This window comes from Lactuca virosa, chromosome 4 (genome assembly GCF_052849685.1).
Source record: "Lactuca virosa cultivar CGN04683 chromosome 4, Lactuca_virosa_CGN04683_v6, whole genome shotgun sequence".
NCBI classification, from domain to species: Eukaryota; Viridiplantae; Streptophyta; class Magnoliopsida; order Asterales; family Asteraceae; genus Lactuca; species Lactuca virosa.
Window position 1 is genome coordinate 7,159,825 of NC_136429.1, and position 11,868 is coordinate 7,171,692.

An 11,868-nucleotide genomic window follows, 5' to 3' on the forward strand; every position below is an offset into this window, starting at 1 on the left:
TCCTCATCACTCACCCCGCTGGTCTCTGGTCTGTGGCGTGTCCCAACCATGATGTCTCTGAAATACAACATAAGAAATATCAGAGACTCGCTCGAGCATACTCACACACGATAACTCAACCCTACTCGTTCCTGGGTACCCCAAGGATTCTTACTTGGGATGCGCACTTCTCCGGTGTCTTCAGTAGTACGGGCCCAATACTACCGTCCACACCGCATCAGTATTCACCCCAAGTCCTCCTCCTAGGATCCCAAATCCCATGTACTCTACTCTCACTATGCATAGACTACTCTCTAGCAGATCTCTCATAAGCTCCTTGCTGCTATCTACTCACTCTCAAGCATCTCCTAGCAGCAAAACCCCTAGGCTAAGGCATCACAAATCAGGCCACTCTAGTCCTAATAAGAATACCTAGCCTACTCTAGCATGCATAACATATCATATCATATCTCATAACACATAATATAAGGGTATTTTGGGAAATCACCGTTCGGGCGCTGGCTTATCGTACACACTGCTTTGCTCTGCTCTTTTCAAAACCCTTTACTTTTTTAGAAAAATTTTGTTTTATTTCAAAAAATTCCTCAAATCCTCAGTTTGAGTTCAAATGCGTCCGAAGGTGCATCCGAATCCCTCAAACCAAGGCTCTGATACCAACTTGTAACACCGTAAATTTCAAAACAATTTTTCACTTTTAAAAACGTAATTCCACTCATAAACATTATCAAAACTCAATGTATCACATATCAAAATCCATAAAATTCATCCCAAGATCATAATACATGAAAACTCCACAAGTGTGTACTGATCATGCCAGCGCCTTCCCGCGATCCTCACTGGTACCTGAAACACATAACACAAAACACTGTAAGCATAAATGCTTAGTGAGTTCCCCAAAATACCACATATAACACATATTAGCCACTCGAGGCTATAACTCTGTGGACCCTCTGGTCCTAACTCTGTGGACCTTCCGGTCCTAACTCTGTAAACTCTGGAATACACACAGCATAAATCATAGAGAAATAATTCAGTGCAACACATCACATACATAGCATACAAGATACTCGGTCACATAACTCTAATTACCATTCAAGGTAAAGTATAGTGAGAAGACTCACCTCAGGAAATCTCGAAGAATCTCGAACTCGGGAATACTGAACTAGTCTCCGCCTAATCACATAAATAATTACTCTAATCAATACAACTTTCAAAGGTTAGACTAATCCCTCTCTAAGTTCTCTAAGAAGGGTAAAAGACCATTCTACCCCTCTAATGGCTCAAAAGATCGAGCATTGACTAAACCCTAAAAGTCAACGAAGTCAACTCTAGTCAACAGTCAAACTTTGACCAGACTCGTCGAGTACACACGGGCGACTCAGCGAGTCCATGCTGGTCCTCTAAATCCTTTTAAGCCTCACATGGCACGATGAGTCCTCCTCTCCACTCGCCGGGTTACTCTGCAACGAATCGCGGGGCAACCCCGACTCGACTCGTCGAGTCCACTTATGAACTCGGCGAGTTGCTCCCATGACAACACTCAAACGACCTTCTGAGGTTAGATCTTCTTCTCTAACCTATAGATCTGACTTCCCCATGACCAATAACTACGTAAAGGTCGAATCTTGATACACATGCATTGCACTCAAGGCTTATTTTGGTGAAATCCCCTCTAACATGGCAACCTAAGTCCATTTCCTCCATGGAGTCACAAAAAGCAGGTTGGCTAAGGCTCTCTGGACCTCAAAAGGTCCAGATCCAGAGTCTATTACTAAACGGGACACTAAACTCAACGGAACAAGCCACAAAAAGGGTATAGAAAACCCTATATTCAAGGCTTTATGCAAACAGAAGAATAGGATCGAATGGCTACCTCAAAACTGAAGATCCAAGCTGAAAATCCACTGAAAAGAAACCCTCTTGACCTCCTTTAGCTGGAAACACCTTCTCCTTTGCTAAACCACACCAAAAATGAATCAAAAAGGCTCAAACTCTCTCACAACTCGCTCAAGCTCTCTAGGGTATCTCTCTCTGGACTGGTAGCCGCAAATGAGGGCTATAAGGTCCTTTAAATAGGGCACAGGCCCGGGGATTTAGGGTTTCAGTCCACAGCGCGGACTCGTCGAGCCCACTCCTTCCGACTCGTCGAGTCCGGTCATTAATCCAGTCAGCGAATCGCGATCCTACTCGACGAGTCTAGGCGTCAACTCGTCGAGTCCCTCTCTTAAACTCCAAAAATAAATGATTAAAATATAATACCTAGAAATTCGGATGTTACAATTACATCAACCCGGTATAATGGAGAAATGTTGTTAGGGTACATCATTGCTTCAAAGATGTTGAAGTGAATGGTCTCTCCATCAAATTCCATAGTAATTTTCCCTTTATGGACATCAATGATCGTATGGGCGGTATTCATGAAAGGTCTTCCATGGAGAATCATGGATGATTTGGAAGGAGTCTTCTCTTCAAGATCAATGACATAAAAATTCACGGGAAAAACAAGTTGATTAACTTGTACTAACACATCCTCCAACACTCCTCTTGGAGACACACTTGACTTGTCCGCTAATTGAATGATTACTCCCGTTTCTTCCAAAGGTCCAACATTGAGAGATTGAAAAATCAAATATGGCATCACATTGATCGAGGCTCCAAGATCTAACATGGCACTTTCGACATGCAAATCACCAATGGTACAAGGGATAGAAAATATTCCCAGATCCTTGCATTTGGCAGGTAATTTCTTTTGGATAACCGCAGACACATTTGCATTGACTTGAGTCTTTTCATTCGCTTTAAATTTCCTCTTCTTGGTGCACAAATCCTTGAGAAATTTTGCATAACTTGGAATTTGCTTAATAGCATTCAGTAGTGGAATGTTGATTTGGACCTTGCGGAAAGTTTCAAATAATTCATTTTCTTCCTCTATCTTCTTGGAAGCGGCTAACCGGGAAGGAAAATGTGGTGGTATAACCAATGACTTGATAGGCTTGTTGGAAGATTAAGTTTGATCAATGTTTGGCACAACCGGTTCCTTTGGAGGAACTACAACTTTTGAAGGTTCAATGATAATAACTTCATCTCCATCTTCTCTTGAAACTCTTTTAGGGTTGCTTTTTCCAAGTGTATTCTCACTTCTCAAAGTTATTGCACTCACATTGGGATTCTTCTCGGTTTGAGATGGAAGTTTACCCCTTTGTTCTATCTTGTTGAGAATGGTGGCCAAGTCTCCAATTTGTGCTTGAATGTTGGAGAAAGTGTTCTTGGTCTCTTGTTGAAATTGGGTTTGGCTTTGAGCAAGAGAAGTAACGAGCTCTTGAAGGCTTATTTGATGGTTGCCACTTGATTGGCCTTGTTGTGGATGTTGTTGATAATTTGGAGGGTTATAAGAAGTTGGTGGACATGGAGGTTTTTCGGTTATGTATTGTGGATTTTGGGGTCTCATCAAAATGTTTGGTGGGTTTTGCTTTGGTGGGTATGGGTTGTTTGGGCTATTCCGCCAATTTGGGTTGAAGTTATTTTGAAATCCTATGGGTCTTGGTTGACTTTGATATCCTCCCATTGCATTCACATCCTCTGGTTCACTTCCTTACAAGAGTGGGACACTGTCCGTATAATGGTCCGTCATTGCACAAATACTGCATACCATCAACTGTTGACCACTTCCCACCACCATTTGACTTAGCACAATAGTCAAATCCAAGAGCTTTGATTCCAAGTGTTGAGTGTTGCTAACTTCACCAACCACTTGTGGAGAACTTCTCTTCATTTCATTTCGAGTCCCAAAGTTCCTTTGATTCTGAGAAATGGTTCCAAAAAGTGATCGGATCTCGTGAGGGGTTTTGTTGAAGATGTCACCACCACTTGAAGCATCAATCATCCTTCGATCTTTTTCATTCATACCCTCATAAAATTGTTGAAGAAGTAATTGTTCGGGTATGTTGTGTTGAGGACAACTTGTACATAAGTTGTTGAATCGCTCCCAAAAATCATGAAATGTCTCATTTTCCCCTTGACGAATCCCCAAAATGTCACTTCTTTGACTTGATATCCGGGAGGTGGGATAGAACTTGCTATTGAAGGCCTTGAGTAACTCTTCCCATGTGTGAATTGATCCCTGTGGTAAGTTGAATAACCACTATCTAGTCTTCCAAGGTGAGCGGGAAGGCGGTTAGCTTGAAAGCATCCAATGTCACATTATTGGGCAACATGCTAACACATATCATATGAAAGGACTTCAAATGCTTTTGAGGATCTTCTCTATCCAACCCATGGAACTTGGTAAGTTTATGTATGAAACTTGACTTCAAGTCAATTCCTCGGCGGTTTGCGGGATAAACAATAGCAAGAGGTGTATGAGTGACATCCGTCTCCATCATTTGTCGAAGTGTCAATTCTTGAGGGGGGGGGGGTGGGTGAATTGGGGTTGTTGGGATATTGTTTCAAGTAATTGGGGTGTTGTTGGTAAGGTGGGTATGGGTATTGGTTGTGATTGTAGATTGGTGGTGGATAAGGTTGGTAGTCAGGATATTGGTTGTAGAGAGGTTGTTTTTGTGGGTACATTGGGTTTTGGTACATTGGGGGGTGTTGGTAATTGGGTTGATTTGGGTAATGTACTAGTTGTTAAAGTTGAAAAGCATTGTTTTGAGGTTGGTTGTTTTGGTGGAAGTATTGATTTTGTGGTTGTGGTGGTTGATAATTGGGTTGGTTTTGAGGAGGGGCTTAATTCCAAGGTGGCATATCTATGAGAGGTTCTTGTGGTTGTTGTCTTGGTTAGTGGGGTGGGGTATTGGCATCTTGATTGTTTGGGTTTGGGTTGTGATTGTGAGGTGGAGTGTGATTCATGGCTATGTAGTTTTCAAACGGAATCTCTTCAAAGGAATGACCAACAATTGGAGAACTCGGCTCGGTGTCGGTATCACTTGAAGTGTGAACTTGATCTTCTATGTTGATTAGTGGAGAAGAGGAAGAAGCTTGAACGAGTTGTTGTTGCTTTGCTTGTTTGGCTAACTTTTTCAATCTTTTTACTTCTTTTTCAATTTCCGGATTGTAGAGTAGTTCACCGGTTCTTGTAGACCTAGGCATAAACAATCAAATAACAATAACAAATTTCCCCAGCAACGGCCCAAAACTTGGTGGGATGTCAAGTCCACCAAGCAAATTACACCCTTTGTTTGCAAATAAAACGTAGTATAATGGTAAAAAGGGGTATCGATCCTCGGGGAAATGGTTGTATTCAATCACCAACGCAATCCAATAGAACTAGTGAAATTTAACTAACTAACTACAATTAAACTAAAAGGGGGGGGGGGGGTGTTTGATTGCTTGAAAACTAAAATACTTGAATAACTAAAAAGCTTGCAATTAAGCAAGTTGATGAGATGCTCAAATGTTAGGAATAATTGGTTAACGAAGGCAATTCAACACAATGAACATTTGTGTGTTTATCATTAGGATCCATTACAAAGCTTATCATTCATCCCAAATTGGTTATAGCAATCATAAAGCATGATATGCCAAGATTCCTCTTAGGTAGTATGGAGGTTGGGGAAGCCCACAACACACCTTCTTAATCAAGATCAAGGGTCAATTGAAGCAATTAGACCCAAGAAATCAATTAGCCTTAAGAATTAAGGAATCCCCAATTCCTAGAGGATGTCAATGCTTACACATCCATAAAGGAGCTATGATTCATAATCTAGAGATGATTTCTACCATCATAAAGCTCTTGTTCTAAGTAGATTCAATGATTCAATACAAAACCAAAGAAATAAACCAACAATTGCTCATTCAAGTACCAAGCTCATGATCAAAGTATCAAACAAGCATAAGAATTATAATCTAGAATCATAAACATGAGATAAATTGATAATCAACATGAATCCTTCAAAACCCACAAACATTCAATGGTTTTCAGCCAAAGTTAACCAAAATAAGTAAATTAGCCACTCATGGCAATAAAATAACAATAACAATAGTCTAATTGCATAAAGAAACTACCTAAGACTTGGAAAGATGAAAAGAAATGGGTTTCTAGCTCCAAAATCGCCTCTTGCAGGTCTCCAATGGTGAAAAACCGTGATTATATGGCTTCTAGATCTGATCCCCCAAGGTTATGGTGTGCCAAATGACAAAAATGCCCAAACTGGGCAGTTGCGCGGGTACCCACGCGACAGAAATCTCACCCGCGCAAATGTTGCTGTAATGTTATTGGTCCTTCATTCCTCCACTCCACTCTTCCACTACCAAAGATTCCTTTGGTCCCCTCGATATCAATGTGATTTAAACCAACCAATCATCAACTACAAAAATGGATGCTCCAAGCCCAAAAATAGAAGTTTATGACCCATCTTCACAAGTCTAAAAATATCAAAGTCTTCAACTCTTAAGGCCCAAATCTCCTTTAGAGGATCCGAAAAGCTCAATAACGCCTCGAGAGCCCACAAAGTCCATCTTCACTCTAATCCACAACCGCAATAAGCTCCAAAACCCTGCAAAAATACCTTATGCAAAATAAAAAGCACCAGGTACGATCCATAATAAAGAAAGTAAATAAAATACAATGCAATATTAATAAAAAGACCTAAAAATTCTAAAATAAACTAATAAAAAGAAATAAATAAAATAAACTATCAAATCACCCCATGCTTAAACCTAACTTGTCCTCAAGTAAATAAAATACAATGCAATATTATTGACGGTTACTTATGTGTTATATTTTTACTTCATTTAGATGTGTTATTCGTTGGAATGCAAGTTTACAACCTACGACTGTCTTGTTAACAGGTGAAGTAGAATACATGTCAATAATTGAAGGGATAAAAGATTATATATGGTTGCATGGTATTGTTTAGAGTCTTGGGTTAAATCTGGAGAAGCCCACTGTGTATTATGATAGTCAAGTCGCATTAAGTCTAGCAACGAATCCAATCTATCGTAATCAGACAAAACATATTGATGACAAAACTTTATATATGATGTTGTAGAAGATATGTTCTCTATCCAAAAGATAGGTACAAAAGAGAATTTGACATATATGTTAACAAACGCACTACCGACAAAGAAGTTCAAGCATTTCTTGAACTCGATGAATGTTCGTGGAGGTAAGTCCTTTCTGGACAAACTAGTAGGAAGGAGATGACTCTTAGTAATCCTTGATAGTTGAAGAAAATTCAAGTACATGTGGAGATTTTTAGAGTGACTTGGATTTTGGTGATCCAAAGAAATAAACCAACTCAGAACAAAAGGAAGAAACTTGAATGACGATTTCGAAGGGATAAATGTTTTAAATAATATTATTATTATTCCAAATTTGTTGTGTACTTGTGTATGAGCTAAATGTTTTAAATACTATTCTTTTTATTCCGAATTTGTTGTATATAAGTTCGGCTCAGTAGCTGCTATTATTTTTGGTTATAAATATTTGTAACCAGAAATTCTAATCATCACTTTGGAAAACAATCGAGAAATGGAAAGGTTCTCATGAACATAGGTCACATGGACCGACCAATAAATTTAATGTCATTCTCATTTTCTTTCAAGCACGTTAAATATGTGGCAGCATTCTAAATTACTAAAAAGAAAACTTGAGAACATTTCAAAATGCACATTCAAAACATATAGGTGTTAATATTTTAGGCGTTGTAATAAAACTTATACTTGATGACAATAAACCATAAATGACCGATTTTACATTGCAAACTTTTAGTTTTATTAATATGCAAATGAAAGAAAGCCATAAATTACCAAATCACTTGTTTTCAATCAAATAAACCATAATCCACAAATGCAATTAATATTTACTTCTTTCATAAACCAATAAAAGACATTTACTTCAATCCCCCCAACGTTTTCCTAAGAGCATTTCCTACCCAACCTACCTACTTTCTTCACAAATCCTTCTTTGTTTCTATGTACACAAATAAACATGGAAGGACACAAACACCAAACTGAAAATAAAAACACAAATAATTCGATCATAGTGACCGATTTCAGAGATCAGTAAGTCACCATTAAATAGCACTAACTGAGATCGAGCTCAACCCGTTCCGGTGTCGGCCTCTCGGTCTGGTTAGCCACAAGCTCCATCCCTAACTGCCCCTTGTCCCCCGCTCCAAATGCATACAACTTTCCCGTTTCCGTGAGCGCAAAGGTGTGTGCGTTCCAATAAATAGAATTTGTCAAACTAATTTGCACCACCCTTTCTTTAATTTGCTTTAAAGATTCCACCATCTTGGGGCTCAACACATTTGCATGCCTATTACCCTGAAAAACATTACATCACTTGCATCGTGTCATCTTGTTGATTTGACATAAGATACACTACAACACTTGTATCATGGCATCTTGCCCATTTGATACAACAGTTGTATCATGTCATCTTGTTGATTTGAGATGAGCTACGGTACAACAGTTGTATCATGTCATCTTGCTAATTTTTTTTGACATAAAGATATGATACAACAAATATATCATGTCATCTTGTTGATTTGATATACGGTACAATACAATAGTTGTATCATATCATGTCATCTTGTTGAAAAACATAAAAACAAGGATAAAAAAAAAAAAACACAAACCTGTTCATCGGCATTTGCAGTATTATGTCCAAGACTCGATGATTCACCACATCCAAACGAATAAACATCGCCATCACTAGAAACTACAAAGGTGGTATAGTCACCCGTAGCAACATGTATAGCTTTTACATTGCTCAAAGATTCAACCACTTTCGGGACCGAATCACAATCTTCATTTCCATGACCTAAACAACCATATCGACCCCAACCCCATGTGCACACCCGACCATCCGTCCCAACCACGGCTGCATGCCACGCACCGGCTGCAACCACCATGGGCTGCAGGTTCAAAGTTTGAAACTGCTCGATTAGTCTCGGTTGTTTCTCATCATTTTTAGTTCCATGTCCTAGCTTCCCTCCCAACCCACATCCCACAGAGTACACAGACCTGTTTGTTTGACAACAGGATTTGAATTTAACAGGAAACAAATCTACAAATCTAACTTAAAAAATGATTATGAAATTAATTAAACTCACATGCCACTAGGCTGACAGGCTAAAGCAAGAAGGTAGCAGTATCCAGCTGCGATTTGAACCACGGGTATGTTTTCAAGTGGGCCCAGGAGCGGGTGTGGTTCGAGATCGGTTGGGTCGGTTTGGTGACCGAGTTTGGACTCGTTTCCCCATGAGAAAGTGTAGACTTTTCCTTCACGTGATAAAACAGCAGTGAAGAAGTTTCCAATTGCAGCTTGAACTACAAATATGTCTTTTAAAGACTCGACTAATTTAGGAGTGTTGACTTGTTTACTTCCTTGAACTCCATATTCTGCTTCACCAAATGAGTCCTTTCCAAAGGCGTAGACCTGCCCAGAATCACTGATCAGCATTGTGCGCCCTGCCCCTGCTGCTGCATGTATGATACGAATCCCTTGCAATGATCTGGAAGAATCGAATTAGGGTTATATATGTTTTGTATGTGTCAGAAGACAGAAGTTTGATGAAGAAAAGAATAAAAGAATGGGAATTACCTGATAATGCGAGGAGTTGACTCCTCTTCAGTGGTGCCATGACCAAGTTGACCGGAGTTATTTGACCCAAAGGTGAAAACGGAACCTTTGGCAGTGACGGCGATGCTATGGCCGGGTCCTGCAATCGCCTGAGATTTTTCTCTTCTGGAGCATGTTTCTCCGGCCAATAAGAATCTGAGAACCAATTTCCAAGAACCACCGCATCGTAGTTTTAATTGGTGGCGTTCTTCTGAAGCCATTGGTTTAAAGATTGCTCTTTTTTGGCACATGTCGAGAGCAGCAAGCTCTGATAAACAGAGCTCATGATCAGGGGCAAAATGGGCAGGCTGCCTAAAGAAAGAACATGTCGCCTGCAAAAGAACAAGAATTTTCACATAGAAATCAGCAGCACCATCAATTCTAAATGTCAAGGTAAAGTGTTTGGGTGTTTTGAAAAACTAAAAAAAGATCAACTTGCCTCTAGTTTTGCTAGGTCTTGTGGGTCGAGATTACAACCAGTGAGAACATGAAGAACGATTGAAGGGTTTGCAGACAATGGGAATTCTCCTGGTGTTGCATCTCCGAAACAATGGCGGGTTTGTCGATTGGCGATGTTGGGAATCGGTTGATCGGTGATGTTGTGGTATTGAATGGTTGGAGTTCCACTCGTTGTGGCGTCCATGGGCACTGCTCGATTCTGCAGTGCCCAAATTAATCAAGATGAGAAGATTTAACTGCTAGAAATCACATAAACATTGGTTAAAATTTTAAAAATTAAACACATTTATCTTCTCTTCATCTTTTTTCGGTCTAAGAACTAATAGAACGAACCCACATTATTCTCTTGATTCATCAAATTCAACGAGAATTGAGGGTGTTTGGATGTTCGTTTAAACCGATTATTGCGGAATTTTGTTTATATCGTTACGATTCTGATTTTCTGACAGATTTGGACCTTATCTATCCCTAGATTATCTGATTCTTTAAATCGGAGTAATCACTTTGAAAATTAGTAATCGAAACAACCCCCTTTTAGAAAGAAAACAATGGCATACCTTGAATTACTGCCTTATATACCCTCAAGTCCCAAAAACTACAAAAGCATAAAGAGCGTCATCAGAAGATAATCAAAATGGAATCTAAAGATACATCCATTGCATACCAAGTTCAGAAATTGTGTTAAGAGATCAAATCAAAACCATTAAATTAATCAATGATTCGAAGGCAAACAATACACATTGATGAAAAATGCATAATTGAATTAGTGGAAGAAGATTTGTCAAATTCGGTCAAACAAGGAAAACCAAAAATTTTCGATAAGAGGAACATAACCCATTAAAGGAAACTATGAGATGAAGAATACTATTGCTTCAAGAAAGGATATTCCATCATGCCCATAAAGGGAAATTTTCATCTAAAACATCACATGAACAAGAACGGTCGGATTCTGGGTAAAATCAAGCAATCAAAACAGAGAATTATAGCATCCGAATAAAAGAAAAGACGATAATCAACGACAGACATGATCGTCTTGATCGTCGGATAATCGAGTAAACAAGTATCATCCATCACCAAAAAACAAAAAATCCCATCAAGTAAGTTCAGAAAAATATAAAATTATTAAGATATGCAACATGGGTAACTTTGCTTTTCAATTGGGTCAGATAAAGATTGTACATTTATGATCATCATAGATCAAAAAAACAAAAAAGAATTACATGTAATCAAGAAGCAAGATCCGTCAAAATCCAAGAAACATAATAAGTTTCTGATGGTAGTATGAAGAACCCACCCAGAAAAACAGAATCCTTATCTGATCAAAGCAATTAGATTGAATTTTGGATGATTATTGTATCGGTGGAAGTTAGATGGATGATTCAGGAGAAGGGGGTATTGTTAAATTGGAAGATTTTAGAGAGAGAAAAGAGGGATTTGTTGATGAGTGAATGAAGAATGAAAAAGGGGAGGAAGATGAGATAAATGAGGAGGTTGTGTTGTGTATTGTAATCTTGGGATGAATGAATGGACGGGTCAAATCCAATTTGGGGGGTCTTTTTGTATACGTTTCCTCTGAGAAAAATAGATGATGTGTCTATCGATTGATGATTCAAGGTCACCACCTCCTATTTCGTTTTCTTACAAATGCATCATGGTATTTTATACTTTTTTAGACATTTACTTACAAAATTATTTATTATATATATTCATGATTTATGATCCCACTACTATGTTAATTATATCCTTTTAATTCACTGGAAAAGACAGATTAGTAATTTTTCTTAATTAATTTTGTAAAAATAACTAAAAATTAACAAATTTCACAAATAACTTATCATTTT

General features: G+C 38.7%; 1 protein-coding gene across 6 annotated transcripts; it reads right to left on the minus strand.

The window, feature by feature from the left end:
• Nucleotides 1-7,745: 7,745 nt before the first annotated feature.
• Nucleotides 7,746-11,603, minus strand: LOC145169262 (Regulator of chromosome condensation (RCC1) family protein). 6 transcript variants are annotated; one of them, XM_079087829.1, is made up of 7 exons: nucleotides 11,322-11,603; nucleotides 10,585-10,622; nucleotides 10,008-10,226; nucleotides 9,551-9,900; nucleotides 9,060-9,461; nucleotides 8,583-8,970; nucleotides 7,746-8,268 (listed from the first exon to the last, which is right to left on the minus strand). In XM_079087829.1, the coding sequence occupies exons 3-7, from the start codon at nucleotides 10,209-10,211 to the stop codon at nucleotides 8,026-8,028; spliced, it is 1,587 nt and encodes a 528-aa protein (XP_078943955.1). In that variant the 5' UTR covers nucleotides 10,212-10,226; nucleotides 10,585-10,622; nucleotides 11,322-11,603; the 3' UTR covers nucleotides 7,746-8,025. The 6 variants fall into 6 exon arrangements, with proteins under 6 accessions (XP_078943955.1, XP_078943954.1, XP_078943952.1 ...); XM_079087828.1 differs by having other exon boundaries at nucleotides 11,248-11,603; XM_079087826.1 differs by having other exon boundaries at nucleotides 10,008-10,266; nucleotides 11,322-11,602.
• Between the last annotated feature and the right edge of the window lie 265 nt (nucleotides 11,604-11,868).

What these genes read in the sequence shown, in the direction of transcription:
- LOC145169262 (XM_079087829.1), bottom strand. Translation starts at nt 10,211, where the DNA reads ATGGACGCCACAACGAGTGGAACTCCAACCATTCAATACCACAACATC. An exon ending in AAGACCTAGCAAAACTAGAG is followed by an intron (nt 9,901 to 10,007) that starts GCAAGTTGATCT and finishes GTTCTTTTGCAG; the next exon opens with GCGACATGTTCTTTCTTTAG. An exon ending in TCAACTCCTCGCATTATCAG is followed by an intron (nt 9,462 to 9,550) that starts GTAATTCCCATT and finishes CGATTCTTCCAG; the next exon opens with ATCATTGCAAGGGATTCGTA.